The 19936-nt window shown below is 38.9% G+C and overlaps 1 protein-coding gene across 2 annotated transcripts; it reads left to right on the forward strand.

Moving 5' to 3' along the window:
* The first annotated feature begins 171 nt into the window (after nucleotides 1-171).
* snx33 (sorting nexin 33) lies at nucleotides 172-17411 on the forward strand. Of its 2 annotated transcripts, none has more exons than XM_026311257.1 (2): nucleotides 172-2554; nucleotides 14227-17411. In XM_026311257.1, the coding sequence occupies exons 1-2, from the start codon at nucleotides 1123-1125 to the stop codon at nucleotides 14478-14480; spliced, it is 1686 nt and encodes a 561-aa protein (XP_026167042.1). In that variant the 5' UTR covers nucleotides 172-1122; the 3' UTR covers nucleotides 14481-17411. The 2 variants fall into 2 exon arrangements, with proteins under 2 accessions (XP_026167042.1, XP_026167043.1); XM_026311258.2 differs by lacking the exon at nucleotides 14227-17411 and adding an exon at nucleotides 6170-6916.
* Nucleotides 17412-19936: the final 2525 nt, after the last annotated feature.

Genomic DNA, 19936 nt, shown 5'->3' on the forward strand with positions numbered 1-19936 from the left:
ATATAGTTAATGTTATAACAATTACTATTATTATGATGATATTAATTGGGCCTACTATTATTTTTATGCTTTTCAATAATTATCATTGTCTGAAGCGGTGTGGGTAACGGTGAGTTTACCCTGTTGGGGGCGGTGTTGAGCCAGTTTGTCCTCTTTAAAGAACATAAAGGAGCTGATGAAAAAAAGGCGAAGTTGCGTTCAATTGTCCAAGTCTAACGTCATGGAAAGAGTTACTTTGTTACAGCGCGCACAGGAATAAACCCAAAGCAATAATTCTGCACCTCGGTGTCTGCTGATACTCTGTAGAAGCCGATTGTTTGATTGCTGCTTCTGCTTTTTTGAATTTAAAGGATCGACTGGAGATGCGCAGGAACCTGTTTACAAGGAAAACGCAGCAAGTTTGAGTCTGAGGGACGGCGGACCAGGCTCAAGATACACAGGGATACCATTACTCTTCCCTCTGTTTTTCTTCACTGCAGGCCACTTTGTCTTGGAAGTATTTTCATCAAGTATCATTTCTAGGCCCTGTAATGAGAAACAAGTGTCTGATAAGTGAACAACGCGAAGTTCCAGTCCAGTTTCTGAGAATTAAAACCGCCGTCGGTGCTTTTGGAGGAGCTTTTTTGATTAAACCAGTTTTGTTTTTGTACCTGCTGTGTTTGTGTTCGGAAGGAAAGTAGCGAGTCCTCTTGTTTTGAGGAACTAAATGTGTTATAGAGCCTCTATAGCCAAGAGTTTTTGTTAGATTCGTAAGCAAAAAAGACAATAGAGCGATAGGCTCAATGGGCTGAGGATGCCAGTGGTCACATTAGGCATATTTTACTTTTTTTTTTTTTAGCTTTTAGAAATCCTAGTTTTACGTAACTGTTGACGTCGGCTTCGTTTATTAATAATCAAATCAAATTTACATTGATCATACAATACTGTCGCACACCTGATCCAATAGCTGCCATGTAATGTGAGATGAGTTTAAATATTACAGTGAGTTAGTATCAGGTGATTCCAGTACAGCATGCATCAAGACAGTAGCAGAAATCTAGGTTAACGCAGGCATTATCTGCATGTAGATTTGTTTTTTTTTTTTTTTTTTTTTTTTGGTTTAGGACCCACTGGAGTATCAAGATGTCAGTGAAAGCCAAAGCTATCTACACCTTTCTCAGTGAAAACAAAGAGGAGATAAGTATCCAGGAGAATGAGGAACTAATTATCTTTGATGAGAACTCAGTGAACGGCTGGTTTCAGGGGGAGAACAGCAAAGGGGAGAGGGGTCTCTTCCCAGCATCTTATGTGGAAATTATTCGCACTCGATCAAACTCTAATGTGACCGACTCTTCCATCAGCCCGCCAGGCTCTTTAGGAAAGGTCTCCTATTTCCCCCCAATCCCAAACACATCTCCTCATTTGCAACAGTCTTACTATGATGACGAAGATGATGATGACTGGGACGACTGGGATGACAGGTCCACAGTGGTGGAAGATGCTGACCACTCTAGGAGTCCAGGGGCCAATGGACATGCTCACCAGAGCCCAATGTCCAATAACCCCAATGTGCACTATCGGGCCAAACCCCACATGGAAAGGCAGGACAGTATCTCCAGCTCCAGGAAAGGTAGTATGGTAGGCAGGAACTTGAACCGATTTTCTAGCTTTGTCCGCTCTGGAGTTGAAGCATTTGTTCTGGGTGATGTACCCATGATGGCAAAGATTGCCGAGTCCTACAACATTGAGATGGGTCCCTTGGGCCCCCAGTGGAAAGACAACCCACAGCCTTTCTCCTGCTCCATTGAAGACCCCACAAAACAGACAAAGTTCAAGGGCATCAAGACCTACATTTCATACCGGGTCACGCCAAGTCACACAGGGCATCCTGTCTACAGGCGCTACAAACACTTTGACTGGCTGTACAACCGCTTATTGCACAAGTTCACTGTGATCTCCGTGCCTCACCTGCCTGAGAAGCAGGCCACGGGGCGATTTGAGGAAGACTTTATTGAAAAGCGTAAGAGACGACTGATACTGTGGATGAACCACATGACCAGCCACCCAGTCCTCTCCCAGTATGAAGGCTTTGAGCACTTTCTGATGTGTACTGAAGACAAGCAGTGGAAACTGGGTAAGAGAAGGGCAGAGAAGGATGAAATGGTTGGTGCTCATTTCATGCTGACCCTTCAGATCCCTAATGATCATCAGGACCTTCAGGATATAGAGGAGCGGGTCGACACCTTCAAGGCCTTTGCTAAAAAAATGGATGACAGCGTGATGCAGCTCACACATGTTGCCTCAGAGCTGGTGAGGAAACACCTCGGTGGTTTCAGAAAGGAGTTTCAGAGGCTGGGGAATGCCTTCCAGTCTATCAGCCAGGCATTCATGCTGGACCCTCCCCACAGCTCAGAAGCCCTCAACAACGCCATCTCTCATACAGGCCGCACCTATGAGAATATTGGAGAAATGTTTGCAGAGCAACCTAAGTATGACCTCTTCCATATGCTGGACAAGCTGTCGCTCTACCAAGGCCTGCTCGCCAACTTCCCAGACATCATTCATCTACAGAAAGGTAATGAGCTTATCCATGAGTAGTTTAATGTATGATGGGTTTCTTTGATGTCCTAGGATGCAAACTCCTGTAAAGGGAAATAACTATCATAATAACAGTAAAACATGTTGATGATGATTACATCCACAATCAGCACAGATGCTTGGATACATCCTCAGCCTCCCATCATGTCCAAATAATTTAAAATTACTTAGTTTTCTAGCTACCAGGCCACATAATAGAGGGAGCTGAATGTAAATACTCAAACCGTCAGTAGAAGCCTCCTACAACTGAGATGAGAAGCAGCTACACTGAGACAAGTGTTGCAGAAGAAATACACAAAGACTGAGATGACTTGATTTTGTTTTTTAAATTGTGCTGTTTATTTTGTTAGGGATGACAGGTTAGGTCAGATTTTGCCTCCAGCGTCTCTCATCCCTTCATCACACAGATACACACATTCAGAAACTCACTGTTTTAATCCAAGAATTAAACAAAGGGTGACTATGTTTATGTGTCAGAGAGGAATATTAGGTCAGAGTGTTTTTCTACAGTATCTTAAGTTGTTTGGTCCCAGACACACACAAACAACCACATTTTCTTTCTCTTACCAATTACTTTCATGACAGTGCTGGAGTTTAACAACATGTGATCACATGTATGTGAAGAGAAGGTGTTGGAGCATTAAAGAAGTAGTTTGCCAGGTGTTTTCCCTACATATTGGACATACTGTCAAAGAACTGAATGAGTAATAGAAACCACAGACACATGCTTTAATAGAAAATCATAGTGTAGAATTTAATATCTCTTAAGTATATACAGTTCAAACAGTGTGTATAAAGGACCTTACTTTTAAGAAATAGGTTTCAATATTACTGACAGTATACAAAATTTGTATACATAGAGAAGTACCAGTATGTTTAAAAACTGTATATTTTTGTGGTAGTTCACCTTTGATTCCTTGGGGGTTTGTGTTTTCCACATCAATTAAACAGGTGAAACAAAGAGGTGAGAGCTTTGTGTTGGTGTAATGTTACTACCAATCACCATGATGTGACAAGGAAACCTGAGTAACATTGGCAGGGAGTGGCACAGTCAGAATAAGAGTTATGTTATCAGGTTGTCATTGTGACCTTGTCCTTCTGCAGTATTTTTCTTTCTCAGTATTTTGGAATTAAAAACATTTCAAACCACTAAATTGCATATTCACAATTCAGCTTTAGTGTTTTATCACATTGGTGCCAAACAGTGATTTTTGAAACCTTGTTTTATTCATTTTTATTTTGGTGACCCTGTTGCTCTGCAGTAATTCTTATGGTCAAATGATAATTTTTGTGGTTAATGGTACTATATATAAATAATATAAAATTATACTTTCAATTTTATATTTTGCTATCTCTACATATATTTTCATTGCTGGTGCTGACAATGTAAAATGTATCATGGCTTTTGCGTTTTGTTTTCTGTGTTTTCATGAGCAAACACCAAGTATTCAGAGCAACAGATGCAAAAGTTTCTAGGAACTGCCAAAAAGTTCACACATTACTGTTTGCATATGATAATATAGATTACTCTGGGCCCTCCAGTCACCACCAGATTTATTTCTGAAAGCCTGCTTCAAAAATTGCACCAGTCACATGTTGCAAACTAGAGCCAGGTGATGTTCCTTTCCCAGAAGTGGTTCATCCTGTTTGCAATCATCAGTATTAGCATTTGTGAATGACAGCACATGTACACAGTTAAAAGTGGTGCTCTGAGCAACTTTGAGATTCACTGTTTATATTTCCTGAAAACTGCTGTACATGTACCATGACTGCACTAGTTTATTTTACTCTCTTGGATTAGCTTAATAGTATTTAACCATTGATCTTAACTCATATCATAAAATATGCCATTGTTGAACACTGCTGAAGCTCAGCTCTATAGCTAATGTTTGTTTGTTTGTCTTAAACTCTATGGTGAAAGTTGAATTCTGGTCTGAAACTCAGGTTTGATCTGCTGTTAACATGTTCGAGCACTGGCATATCTGAGTCATCTTTCAAACAAATAGCCATGTTAGTTGCTTGGAGTTAGTTCAGGAGGATAACAAGGACTGCTACCAATCAGGAATAAGGCTGTTGGCAAATTTTATTATCTCCTTCAAACAGCTGGTGCTCATTATCGCAGAGGTCATTTCTGATACAATTCAGCTAGTTATGTTTAGTCACTCCACCCAGGAATGAATAAGAAAAATGGGGCCATCTGAATGATATTAAAGGGTAAGTTCTCCCAAATAACAAAAACGTTTATTATTCAGCCTGAGTTATGTTAGGCCATGCAAAATTGTTTCAGTGTAATTTGGCAATGTTTTCTAATATACAACCTCTCATTTTTAAATGTTTGAGGCACCACATCACTGTAACATCATTATACTGGGGTGACTTTTGGGGTGACCCCAAAACCTGGACACGTTGCTTGGCTCCATACCATATGGGCTTAAGTAGAAAGTTATTTTTTAGTGAACTAACTTTTTAGTAGTAATTTCTCAATAATCTTAAATAAGATGATCAAGGACATTGTATCATATAGATGTGGTGATTGCATTATCTAATATTTCTGAGGAGTTCTGAGTTATCTTATGGCAAATGCTGTCAGCGTGCTTATATACATGCCATGGTTTGCTTTTGCAGCTTAGCTGTACTCTACTTTAGTCAGAAAGTTGGCATTGCATACTTGGTCAGGTTAGTGTATTTATTTACCTAATGCATTGTATTCATCCAAATTTTAGACTATGTGGGTTGTTTTGTAGGACTCTTTGTGTCGAGACAACATTTGATCTTTTTTTGTTAAAGGAATAAAGTTCAGCCTTTTGGCTAAAATATACTGTAGCTCTTTCAGGTCTGTGTGGTAAATATCAACCTGGAGCTAAGAAACTGTTAGCTTAGCTCAGTGCTGACATTGGAAGTAGGGGGAAATGGCTAGCCTAGTTCTGCTTACTAGTTAACACAGTATATTGCATTTCTTTAAACCATACAAAAAATGAAGCACAAGAATGAGAATTTGATGCTAGAAGGAGGTTATGTGCCAAACCCTTTCGATTTTATATTGAACATGAGGAAGTTATTTCACAGTGCTTTTGTGCAGAGGACTTTTTCCTCTGTTGCATCTTCCCTGCCGGTCCAGATAACTTGCCTTGGTGTGACTTGTGTGACTTGTCTGAGCCACATACAGCTGTGGCAACACACAGAACACACAGACCTGAGGTCAAATTTTTTGCTGGTGCGCTCCTTCTCCTCTTCTTCGTCTCCTTATTTCTTCTTTACTGCCTGACTTTCTTCTCCACTGTGGTCTGTAGGAACTGTTTTCTAACTGTGATCATGGAGAGCATGTGAACTGCAGGAATGTTAACTGCCTAAGATCTGGTGCTGGGCAGTGACTGCATGTGGCCTTGATAAAATGGGTGTATGGAAGAAAGGGTTTTGGGTAATGTCAGAAAAATTTCAGGGTGTGCTCCATACATCTTAACATACTTTCTCTTCTGGTTTATGCTGTTACTCAGTTTGCAAGTCAGTTTATCACAGAAGCTTGACCTGGGTTTCAATGTCCTCCTCACATCTGTCTGCATCTTTTCATCTTTTTCTTCTGTTTCCCCCTAAGACATCCATATCAGCATCATCTGTCTGGGCAGCGCCATGCTTTCAATAAGAGAGAAGTAAGATGCCTGGACTGAAGGACACTGCACTTTGAACATCTGCCAAAACTAATCCCATAGTTAGCCCTGGTTCTCACTTGAAAATAATTGAAAGTCTTGATCTGAAGGGGTGACTACATTGCATTGTTTAGATTAAAGGCCCTGTGGGTGCTTTGTGTGAGAGGTACATGTGAACTCATACTTCCTGTTAGAATTACTTGTTGATAATCTTGGTCTCATGTAACTAAAATGAACACTGCTAGTATTACTAATGTTAAATATGTAATGATTGGATAAGTGAAGACACATTGATGGCAGCTGTAACTGGTTTTCATGATAGTAAGACATATGTTGTGGAGATTTTGTACCGGCAAATCACAGAGGCACTAATCTGACACAAAATCACCTCTTGAAATTTTGAATATTCCTAAAAAGAACACAATAGAGTGGAACCAACCGCTCTGTGGTTTCGGTCTAATCTGATCATGTATTGTGCAAGATGAAATCTGAGTTGCTGGAGCTGCAACACCTGTGTATGAAGAATGACAATATTGAGAAAAGTAATGAAACAACCATTGGTTTGTGGGTTAACGTGAAAAGGCCACCAACTGGGGTCTTTGCAGTTAAAAAAACCTGAAATACTAGGTAAAAAAACGACATAAAACCAAAGTATAAGTCACATTTTCCAAAATAAAATGCTTGTCTTGTCTGGTTTTCCTGATATTTAAGTTGCTTTAAAATCATTGTCTTGTGTTGGTTTATTTTAAGTGCTATTTTAAGTCTTATTCCCCCCTCAGCTGTTGCTGATGGCGGATTAAACCTTCTATGATCCACATCAGAGCAGAGCATTATTCAGTTTTAGAATGAGCTAGCTACCCTGGAATACCTCCAGCACACCAGCCAGACTTTTAATCCAGACAAGAGGTTAGTTGTCTTCCATATGGCAACGCATCACAAACATGCAGCTTCCATCAGTTTGAAGGAAATATATTTTGTTGCCAGTACTGAGGAAATGTGTCTGCCAAATGGCCCCTTTATCTGCACAGATAACAGAGGGTTGTCTAACTTAGAGGTTTGACATTGTGCCTACATTAACATGGCTATTGGTTCTCAAAATTTAACTAATGGTAGGTAATTTGTTTTTTTTAATTAGAAAAAGATGACTGGGAGCACATGGTGTGTTTGTATACAAAGACTAGGCTGTGAAGCCAGGCCTGGGGTTCAGGGGTCTTCAGTGGCTCAGATATGTTGAATAGTGTATGTTTGTTGGCTGCCGTCCCCCTTGATGACTGTGGTGACTATGGAGAGCAAATGTTTTCCTCTCCTGCTTGCTTACTCATAAATCTTAACAAAGGCTAGGCTCTTGTCTTCAAACACGCTCCTGCATTCCAGTCAGTGTTGGCCCAATGCACTGCTGTTTCACACTGAAGGAGATTACAGATGTTTCCAAGAACTCATTTTTCTTTTTTTTTACCAACATCATTTCTCGCTTCCTCTCAAAGAGGCACAGATTTTGGCATTAGTCTCAAAAAGACATGGAATAATAATATAATATAGTAATTAATATTGTACATAGTAATGCCTTTCAGCACATATTGCCATCCCATGTAACATCTCATACTATGACCTTAGTTATAATAGAATTGGTCACCTATCATTGACTCAGGTCAACAAAAATTCTGTAATTCTGGAAATCAATAATTGTTTGGCAACACAACGTCACATCTTTCAAGAAAGCCAGTGAAACGTGGGTAAAAGCACATTCCCAGTTCATTACTTTATAACATGTACAAGTGAGTGTAACTATTGTGTTTACATCGTGCTCATTGAGACAAAGAATAAAATGAATGCCACCAAGATGACATTTGTACAATTCTTTCTTATAGTGCTACCATTCATTTACAATCCAGCAATGCTTACACTGCATACACCTTTAATAGTAATGTACATAGATCTTTAACTCATTTCTGTTAAGCATCACCACACCAGTACCTGTAGCAACTCAAATGCAGCCCCTTATTGTTTTTCAAACTACACTATAATCATTAATCCAGATACAATGCTACCTATGGATGAGGTTTGGGACATAGATTGACTAGTAACTTTAGAGAGTTGCGTTCTGGCTCAGTGACCTCTTCACCACAGTGGTACAGGATAATGCCTCCATTACTGCTGACTGAGTAATATTATGTTAGATGTGTTTTCAGTTTGTTTCAGGCCTTTCTGTGTGGAGTTTGCATGTTCTCCACATGGGTTTTCTCTGAGTATGGTGACTTGCTCCCACAGTGTGAAGACATTAGGTTAATTGGAAATCTCAACAATATATGTTTATGTGTGTGAAGTTGTTTGTCTGACTGTATGTGGTAGCCCTGTAATGGACTGGCAACCTATCTAGGCTATGTCCTGTCTCTCATTCAATGCCTGCTGACACCTCTAATGCGGCCTCTAACGCACCACGGTTGGATGGTGTGTTAGCTTGACTCTCCAAGTGATTGCATTGTCATGAAGTAATGGAAAATAAAAATAATTGTCATCGGTTGATCAGTTCATTCTTTGGCATCAAATTCACCAGTTGAGTTGTTGTTTTGGCTCTGCAGCTGAAGTACAGGTGAAGAATAGGCCACCACTGAAACTCCATCTTCTTTGTTTCTTAAGCTTTCACTGCCAGAAAGGCTCTGGGTATCTGCCAACTGTAGATGCTGTCATGGCAACAATGACATGATGCTGGTGGTTGGTATGGTAACGCCCTCCCTCAGAGAGCATTGTTACTGGTGCCTTCTTCATTTTTTGTGTTGTTGTGTAAGCATTAGTAAGCAATCATAATAGTTAGGGCAATGGAAAATCCTTGTAATTTAACCATGTTTCGTTTGGTAGGATGTGTCAGTTGAGGTTGGGTATCCACATGGCAGGGATGAATTTACATTGTTGGGAAGGACAACTAAAATTTTGGTCAGCTTTTTATGTGTGCTGCCTCTCTTAAGGAATTGCAACAGTTCTCATTAGACAAACGCTAAGAGAAAACACATTGAGGAAATAATACATCTGTTCCATAACAAAAGACTTGGTGTTGTTATAAATTAATTTAATGTCACAGTCAGAAATAAAACAGAAAGCCCTAAGAAATAAAGTAACAATAATAAGCTATACAAAGGAATTATGACAGAACAGTTAATGTTGACTCTGGTCATTTATTTTATAAATTATATATAAATTGTATATTTTATATATGGTGACAAAACAGACCTTTTAATATCTGATCTTTGTGAAACTGACTTTGAAAAACCTCCTTAAAACTATTAATGAAACAGGGAGATTTGTTCCAAATTGCAGCTGGAAATCCCAAATATTTTAATCCCTATCCAGTCTAACCTTTGATTTTTACCAGCAACAATAGACTTTGTCATGCAAATATAGCAATCGTGAGCCGAAAAGCAATAGAATAAAACCCTTTGCAGAGAAATGCAGTGACATAAACACAGGGCTCTTAGGAATGGTAATGAATTAAACATCACTTCAAGATCAGTGCCAAGCATATCTTTCTTAATAAACAAACACCTCATGATAGCAACATGTCTGACATGAGCACAAATTTATAACACCGTCTGTGTAAACTTGAAGTATATAGTTTTCGATGCATACTTAAAAACTAACATGTGTTAAACATCTCTTTGCGTGGCTTTAATTAAGAGCTTCACTTTGAGCTTCGGTGCTATTGAAAGATTCATGTCTGATTTCTGAGGTTAACAAACTCCCCATTAGGTTGCAGTTGCAGTACAGGTCAAAAAAGTCCTGCACAAAGGAGGAAGGAGCCTGCAGAGGAAGTTGCTCAGTCACAGGGAGCAGCTGAAAGGAAAAGAAGAAGAAGAAGATATTCCCATGCAATGCAGGCTAGAGAGGGTGGTTCTGCTCTCAGCTTTCCACATTGCTTGAAAAATCAAGGAACTTGAATCAAGGAATTAGCCTTGAAGATAAATGGACCAAAGATATTTAAGATGGTTAACATTGGTCGAGAGGACATTCCAGCTCAGGACATAAACTCCAGCTGTTTTTATCTGTGTAGCTGCTGTAAACACTATTACTGTTGGCTTACTCAGTAGTTTGGTTTTTTCATGTTTGTGTATCCTTAAGACTTTTAAGGCCTATTTTAAACACTGACAGATATATCAGAGTTCTTTTGACCCTGCCATGCTTTCTTGTCTTGCTTTTAATCTTTTTTCTTTACTCCTTGAGTCTTCTTTTAGCCGCTGTTTCCTCTCTATTTTCAGATCTTCTGCATGCCTTTCCCTTCTTTCTTCTTCTCCTGTTCGCTCCTAGCCTTCATTAAGCTTAAATGTCAGTATTTACCTTGATCATTATCTTTATATAGTAAATGCCTGGTCATGTTTGCATCTAAAACAGCAAAGTTCATCAGTGAAATCAGTTTAATCAAGTCACTGGTTCAAGTGATTGGTGGTTTAATTTGGGAGCAGGAAGTAGGCATTTTAGCAACAAGTTTAAGTTTGGGGAACTTTGTCATGCACAATTCTTGACAGTGTTGACCTTTGATGGAATAAGGAACTGCAAAGTCCCAGATGGAGGAAGCTGTTGTAGCTTGTTAGCTGTGTTCCTCCATCCATGTTTACATGACTTTTGTCACTGCTTTATTTTGCAGATGAGAGTTATTAGACAATAAACTGTGTGAATGTACTTTGCCATTGGCAACTAAACTAACAATACCAACTGACATGCAATGCTAGTTAAGTGAGAATTAACAATCGAACAGAGACTTTTATTTCCCCTCTCTATTGAAAGGGCTGTACAGTTCTGAGAACAGTTTGAACAGAACAACACAGAAACAAACTGGTGCTCAAATGTTCCTGACTGGTTTGTTATCTGCTGGTCCCTTAGGTAATTCACCAAGTAGTTTTTCTATTTTCATTGACATTTTTGAGAAGGCAGTAGAGGACAGCTATCTCAACAGTTCGTTTTGGTGCTTGACACAGACGTCAGTCCCTCCACCCACAAGCAGAGCCCTTTGTAATCAGTGATTTGTGGTGACAAGCTTCATTTGTCCTCAGTGTTTCTGTTTACGTGTCTGTCCAATCCACTAATCTCACTCAGTCATGTTATTACTTCCTGTATTTGAAGTATTTAAACCAAATAACCAAAGTTTATTTTACAGTACACTGATGAGTCACTGGGATTAATTCAAAAAATAACTTAGGCCAAATTGTCTTGTCAGTATTTGATATTAATGCAGATTAAGATTATTAAAGCACACTAAAATATTTTATCTTTCTACTGTGTTCTATTATTCTAATACTGTAGTGCACATAAGTATTGGCTGTTTTAGTTGGTTCCCCAACTCAACAGAGCACATTACCTTGGATTTAAAAATGTCATGTCATAACCTGCCAAATATTTTTCCCTTTTGCTTTGCAAGAGAGAAATTTAACCCAGGTCCAAGTCTTGAAGGAAAAATTGTGTTTGTGGTTTGCACTGCAGCAGTGAAGTCATTACATACTAGTGGCTGTGCTTTCACATATTATCCCAGTACTGTTTCACTCCTCACACCCACATAACCTCAACCACCCCCTGAGGGCTGGGAGGCAATAAGCAATATTTTTCCTAATTGAAGATTGTATTCATCTTAACGTCTAAATGGATTTTTTTTAAGGAACATTTCTTGATTTGCAGTGACAGGGTTGTTTCAGTTGATCCCAAGTAACAATTAACTGATGTCTTTGTTTTGGAAATACAATCACAGAGGTTAAAAAGTATTAATTACTTTATAAGAAAAATAAACTTCACTGCACAGCAGAAACATGGACTACACTATTTTAAAAGTCATGCTGACATTTTTACTGTCAAATCACATTACATACGACTTCCTAAAGACTCCCATTACAGTAAGTCCTCTTGAGTCCAGTTGAGGCTAGCAGTCCACTGATTAGCCCATGTTATGTTATGTTGATTGATTGCATACACATTGTAGCTAAAACTACCCCCACTTTAGAATTAAACAGGAAGGAGAAAAAAAGCCTAGAAATTTACTGAGAAATGTCAACAACCCTAAGACATAAATACAGACACCCAAGCTACACATGCTGTAAACAAATAGAATAAATAGAAGTATTTGCAAAGGGACTTCTGTTTTCAAATTTCATGCAGCTATCAGACAGAAGACTTTGAGTTAAAATATGTAGGAAGTACTACACTTCCTGAATGTATTTTGAGGTGACCTCAGGCCCAGGAAGGGTTATGGGAATGAGGAATTTAGCAGATGCCTGAGTTCAGTCATCCAGAGGGTTGTGGTCATACTTAATCTTGACTGTCCTCATTTTTCTTTCTGTTTCATAATCAGATTCTACATGATGTATTAGACTAGACAGGGTATCACAAATTGTATTCTGTGTGGTAAGGTAAAGGTCTTAAATTTAATTTGGTGAACCCTTTAGAAATTCTGCTGGAAAGTCTTGGTTTTCAGGCCCTTGGCACACTGTTTTCCTATTCCTATCCCCTCCTCTACTGCATCTCCTGTCCTCACCTCCCAAACCTTTCAAATGTCCTGTAGCGTACTAATATCTATGCAGCACAGACCCATGAAGCTGTCACATCTTTGACCACAGCCATAAAACATGTGGTAGCCAGTCTGTTTGGGCAAGATAAACAATTCTGGTGATTTTCCAGACCACTGGCCGTGCATTTGTTAACTTGAGAATAACGAGGCACAAATGAGATTTTGGGAGGGAGTGGTTGCTTTGTAGAATAGCAGAAGTTTTACTTGGCTTTGCTTTTTATTCTACTGTCCTTTGCTTACTTGCTGCAACTTTTGTAGTGCAGTTTTGTGTCAGGTTAGAAGGTACAGTAGATTTAGCTGCAAAGAAGGCTGCATCACAAGCTACCTTTTGATAAGATGTTGCATGGAGAGAAGACATGGTTTCAGAATAGAGGGAAACCTAAACAGCCATGCTTTTTCATTCTGCTGCAGTTGTGCTAGTAGTGGTCATCTCATGTCTTACAGATTAAAAAATACTAAAAGTCTATGTCAAGTTTCAGAGCTGATTTAGCTCAAAGGAAAAGCACTTCAAGCTTTCTTTGTGTTGAGGTTCAGCATTAGCTGCTCTAAAAATACTTAGTCTATTCCCCATTGTTACCTTCTCCACACACATACAACCAAGACAGCCTCTCCTTTACAGTTTGTCCCACAGACATGCTATCTGGTGATGCACATTCTCCTCTCATGTGGAAAACAGAATACATGAATGTAGGTCAGCACCACAGAATCTATTCTACACGCCTCCTCACTGGAACAGAGGCAAAGTGCTATTCATGCTTTCCCAGACTTTTGCCAGGAATTCCATACAAAATCCAGAATAGCATGAAGTCACAGATGCGTTTAATGGATAACACCTTTACACTGCAGCATATATATTAAAGACAGACAACTAGTTCGTCCAAACTAGACCTGTAAACTGGATTTTCTGTCTGACTGAATTCTCTGTCTGATGGAAATCTCTCTTCTTCCTGGTTTTGAGCGCAGGTCATATGAGACCCAGACAGACTCGCTAATCTGATGGGAATTGCAGTGTGGCAATATGCCAATGGGCTGCCATGTTCTGCACTTGGAAAGTGATGTCATGGCAGTCTGGGCGACTGTGGTTAGAACACAGAAACTAGACAGTTGGTATGCAATGAAACAAATAGTAATTGTGCGGTGTGTTCCCTGCTCTACCTATAAAGGGTACAGTTTTACAGTAGTTTGTTTCTTGTGGGAAAGATATGGTTTCTACTATTAAGCTCAGTGCAGAAGAAGAAAAAGGTTTTTTGCATGAAGGACATGATACAGCATTACAGACCTACCCAAAGTTTTTGGACTATATTTAACATTTATCACAACTTCTGTTGTCGGGGTTTCATAAGCATATTTAACAGCGTTTCTCATCTATACATCATCTTATCACCACAAACATCTATAGGAATGTACTCTGCTTTGGTTTGTGCAACATCAGGTTTTAAATTATTCTGTTCTGTTTTTACACAGGTGCCTTTGCCAAGGTAAAGGAGAGCCAGCGGATGAGTGATGAAGGGAAGATGGACCAGGATGAAGCCGATGGAATTAGGAAACGCTGCAGGACGGTCGGGTTTGCTCTCCAGGCAGAGATGAGCCATTTCCATCAGCAGCGAGAGGTGGACTTCAAAGACATGATGCAGGCCTACCTCAGGGAGCAGATAGCCTTTTACCAACGTGTTGTCCAGCAACTGGAGCGCACCCTGCGCATGTATGACTGTTTGTAAAGACCCCAAGTCACTGAGAGGTTCAAGATGCCAAAAACAGGCAGTGGAGGAATGAGGAAAAGAAAGATACAAGTCTTGACTTTTTTTATCAAGATGTTTTGTGTTGATAATTTTAGTTTCAGTTTAAGAAAAAAAACTTGCAGGTAAATGAAGCCGTAGTTACTGGAAAGACATACAAAGCCAGTTAGTCTTTCTGATGGATTCAGTCACATTTTTTGTGTTTTTAAAGACCTACTGTACTTTTTATTCCTGAAATAGACATCACATAGGCAGTGTCACAGCATATTGTTTATTTTATGTAATTTAAGGCATTTTAAACTTTAAAATAAGAATATAGGTTTCAAATTCATATAATTCATTGATCTACAGGCTAACACGGTAAAGACATGAAACGGGTTTTATTTTGGATATGTCCCCTTCTTCCTGCACTTTGGCTTCAAGACAGATTCAAATAACGCTATATGTAAAGTAATTATAATAACAACATCCAATAAACATTCCAGATGTCTTATTCATTCAGCATTTTAGGAGTCACTTAGTCACTTAATTTCTTGAATCAAAATGCAAAAATAGGGTATTTTTGTCCAAACAGCTGTTTGATATAGTACAGGGGAATTTCACTATAGTTCATGTCAAGGTTTCAACTTGCTCAGGTTTTTACTGCAGTCTTTCAGTGTCACATGACAGCTCCCTCTGTTTCTCTCTTGATACATTCCACAGAAGCCGGTTTAAACCTTGCAACATGTTACTGATACCATGTAATTCAGTTTTATTTAGTTTTACTTTTTTCTTGAGGTGCCTTTGAGGATCTGGGGCATTCTGATGGAATATGACCACCAATATGACCATTGACCATTTGTCTGTAGCATGGATTGTGTTTAATGGGGCAAATTGTTGAAATGCGTCGTGTTCAGACACAAGTTTGCACATGTTTTTATATACTAGTGGGTCATAATGAGTGTGAATGAGTGAATGGAGTCAACAACTGTGGTGATCAATTCCCTTTTCCATGTTGTAAAACAATATAGAAATATAGCTTTATATGTAGCGGGAGGTTTATCTAGCAAAGTAATATGAACATTAGCCTGATAAGATAGTAAATGAACTGGTGGTATAAGGCAGAACTTAAAGTAATAGTCTGTCATTATGGAAAATAGACCTTTATACTTCTTTGGCATGAGTTAGACAAAGAGATCGACACCACTCTCATGTTTGTCTTAGGTTAGCATGAAGACCAGAAACAAGGGCAAAAAGCTAAACTACCACTGTTAAAATGTTCTATCAAAATCCTGCTCCTTATAAATGCTGTATCTCACATGTATTATTTGTGCAGATGTCTATTTGTGCTTTTATGGGATGTTATGACGCTTCAATGAATAGTTTGTCATATCACTCCTTGTAAATCCTAAACATTTAAACACTTCAGTGTTTGTGTAAACCAAATGAGCAATAACTTTGCAATTACTGAGCTTTAGAGATGTTGTAAAAAGTTTGATACTTTTGGACAGAGCCAAACAGACCAGTTGCCCCTTTTTATCGTCTTTGTGCTAGGCTAGCCTAACCAGCTACTGACTGGACTGTTCTGAGGGACTGTGCCTGCAGATATGAGAGTGGTGTTGGATCTTATTTAAATTTCTGTAAGAAAGCGAATACATATATTTTACTAAATGCTTGATTATTGGTTTAATAATCATCCATATACCATATTGCCTCTATTCCAGCTGTTTTCACAGTGAAGTCAAACTTTCAACACTTTTAGTAATGTATTTAAACATTTGACCACACTGAATGGGATTTAAGTGACTATGAGGATTCACATCCCATTCTGCTCTATTTGAGTAAGCGTTTATTACTAAATAAGAGTTGTTCCAGTAACATTACTCATCCTGTTTTTAATGACTTACAGTTTGGACATGGCTATTTTTAGCCTCCTGTCGACCTTAGAGGTTTATGTGGAGCCTGCATTGTAATTATAAGCGTTACCTCAAGAAGTTTAGGGAATGTTTTGCGAGCATTAGACACTTCTTCTCCACTGGTTGCCAGTGTTTATTAGTCAGTTTTGATGGAAGAGGGCTTGATCTTTCAGTGGTGTGGTGGGTGTGGATGAAAACTGAAATGAAAAATTACTTTTGTGAAATGTTTGCCTGTTGTTTTTGAGCTTTTTTGTGGTTCTTCTATTACAAAGAAATGCTGATTCAGAGTGCAGGTTTCTCGCTAAACAAATGGTCTGTGTATGTGTGCGTGACTCAGAAGATATGAGACTTGCTGTCTCATTACTGGTACTGCTCACTCTACATCTGTAGCCTTTAACTCTACACTGTCTAAATATGGTGTTATTTATGTTTGTTTAATTTTAAACAAACCTTTGTTTTTCATACTTCAGCATTTTTTGTCAGCATTTGCACTCATTGCAGTTTCTCCAAGACCAAAGAAGTCTGATATTTTCTACCGGGCTTCCTTTTTTAAAAACTCTGCTTGGTTTTATGTGAAATCAAATTTGCTTTCTGGTTTTATAATTGAATCTGTTCTACTCTGGGGAAAATGTGATGAGAGCCTTTGGAAAGACTAAGAAAACATTCCACAAAGAAACTATCATGGACGCCAAAGCCAGATTTTATGCGAAAGAAAGTCATGCAAGGTGAAAATGAAAGAGTCCAAATCCATTTGAAAAAGAGCTTGCAGCCCCAATCAGGTGTCATGTTGGCACTCTCTTCTATCATGTTCCAAAGCTGCGTATTAGTTAAGTGAAATCCCTGGCATTTCACACAGGTGATGATTTTATAACAAGGATGTGTGACCTGGTGAGTTGCAGGAGCTCTGTGTTTTAGTTTCAGTCTTTGAAATAACAGATGGTGATTTTCAGTAAGTAGTTTGTAACTTGATTTGAGGGAAAGGGACCTAAAATCCTAATAAAAGTAATGATGGTGATCACTCTTTGTCATGTCTGAATGTATGCCAGAAATTATTTGAGAAACAGTGGAGAACAACAATCTGGTAAATGGCGACGATGAGAGGGGAATACAAATACTGGCCTGGAGTGACGATGATGACAAAGAGCAGGTATGATGGCGAGCAGCAGGCAGCAGTGGAATTAAAAAGTAACAAACGGAGGCCAGGCAGGATCTGAGAGTGAAGAAAACATCAGCACAAGCTAAAGAACAGGAAGAACAACAGCAAAACAAAAGCATGAAACAGGAAATATGTGACATTTAAGTGTAGTTATTTAAAATTTATGAGACAGCGTATGTTACTCATTACAGTTTAAAGGCCACAGTATTACAGCTGCACGAAACTCAAGCAAACCCTATCTGCAATTAATATATGTAGCAATAGGTACTTAGAGAGCTCTTTTTAAATTCACACATTCTGAAATTTTGGTCCAGAACATTTTATTGATAATTTCCTTATATGAGTAAGGCTCTTCTGCTGGGGTGATTCCTGGAAGAGACTGATAAACTGTAGCCTAATAACAGGTGTCCTAACCTTGTCATTTTGCACCTTTGCACTTTGCACTGTGTACTGTATGTTACAGAAACATTTCAATGACATACAAGCTTTTCAGCTTAAAAAAAAATCCAGATGTTTCTATTTGAGCTCAGAACCTGGGCCTGATGTAGTAATTTTTTCAGGTATCTCAGGTTTTGCTATACAGCTGGATGACGCACCGTCGAGATGTGTGACAGGAGGAGACGTCATCAGATTTACTTAGAAACTCAAGACTGGCGAGCGAATGAAAATCTCAATTTGAAACATAAATCACTGCAGTAATTATGGTGGCAAAAGTAATGTTAGAAAGTATTTTCAGACCAATTAACTTTGTCTGCTACATATATCTGTGATGGTTCACCACAGAGTACTAGTGAAGCACTAAGGCCTCTGTAAAACAATATCTTGGAAAAAGGTCCAAAGCCTTAAGGTATTGCCAAAGTAATGCTAACAGTGCACAAACCAGTCTGTGTGAGGGAGGAAGTGGAAGGAGATGAGAACCAGCCAGTTTCGTTGTCTTTTAGGCTTTTTCCGATGGACACAGCTAAAGTCTGGAGGAGCTAACTACCTCTATTCCAGAAGAAGGGAACAGTTGAACCAGCTCCAGTGTGATATAAAAAAGTTGTATAATGAAAAGTGTCTGTAAGCAGAGCACTCCTTCCATTATCACAGTTTAATGTACCTGTTACTGTTGGTCTCGTCATGCTTTGGTGTCATGTTGCAACACATCCTTAACTTGTTTTCATGCTGTAAACTTCCAAAGCTTTAGGGAAGCACTTTAGGGAAAAACATAAATTTCTTTCATGTCTGCAGTATTTCTACAGGGGCACATGGTAAAAGTGTTAGAACCCAAAGTGCCAGCAGATGTCTATAAAAGAAAAAAAAAAACAAGATGCTGAGTGAAGGAAAGGAATAGTCTCATGTCTGCATAACCTGGGGAGGAAAATGCCTGTCCAGGCCCTCGACAGGATACCTCAGAGGACACGACGTACCCACAGTCTTCATTTGTTTCCCTTAATGAAAAATCAGTCTGAGCTTCAGAGCACTACTGTGTTTAGGTCCCAGCAACTGTCCAGACTTGCAGGCATGAATCACATCTGTCTCATCTGTCGTCTTTTTCCAGCATGACAAGATTCCAAGTTTTTAATCTCAAATTTCCCACTCAGTTGTTTGCAAGCCTTCCTGAGCTAAACCGTTCATATGCACAGCAGTAAAATGGACAGTGGCTGCTATCAGTTTCATTCAAAAGCAGACAAAATGATTGTCTAGCTCCTGAAATAACTGCAGTGACATGGACTTGAACTTTACCGTGCAGAGGATTATGGGATCCTCCTCTTCCTGCTGCAACAGATGGTTATATCAGCTCACACGGTGGGTCTGGTAATCCCTCCTCCTTCTGCTTCTCCTGTTTGCTGCTGGAGCCAAAATCACAGCCTGATTTGTGGCTCCAATGAGTTAGTTTTGACGAGGAATTCCTGCCCTGTAAATCTCTGGGATAATCAGTGAAATAGTCAATTACACAATCTGTAATCAAAATTTGTATATTCCTTTTTCCAGGGAAATCATTATAGGTTTCTCATTTAGTTTCATTTAGAAACACACCCGATATCCAGATACTGCAGTATGTTCCCTTTAAAATAGATCATTATCTGAGTTTTGCCTTTACTGTTGGGTTATTGTTGAGTTGTAAACAGTCTAATCAAAGAGTTTGTTTATTCTTCTCAGACTGAAGGATTGTTGAAAGCCTGTAGGGTTTGAAATATTTCAAATGAAAAGGCACAAAACAAAATATCCCTTGATGTTGCCCTGAATCCCAAGTTGGAAACCATTAGCTCACAGCTACTGTGGATTTCATTGTGTTAACAATAAAAGTTAGTATAAAACGATATCCTGCCTCTTTGTCAAGCAGAGTTTAAACTGTTCCAGAAATTGATAATAAAAATGTAAAATATAAACTGTAGAAAAAACAA

Source organism: Mastacembelus armatus, chromosome 6 (genome assembly GCF_900324485.2).
Source record: "Mastacembelus armatus chromosome 6, fMasArm1.2, whole genome shotgun sequence".
Lineage (NCBI taxonomy): Eukaryota > Metazoa > Chordata > Actinopteri > Synbranchiformes > Mastacembelidae > Mastacembelus > Mastacembelus armatus.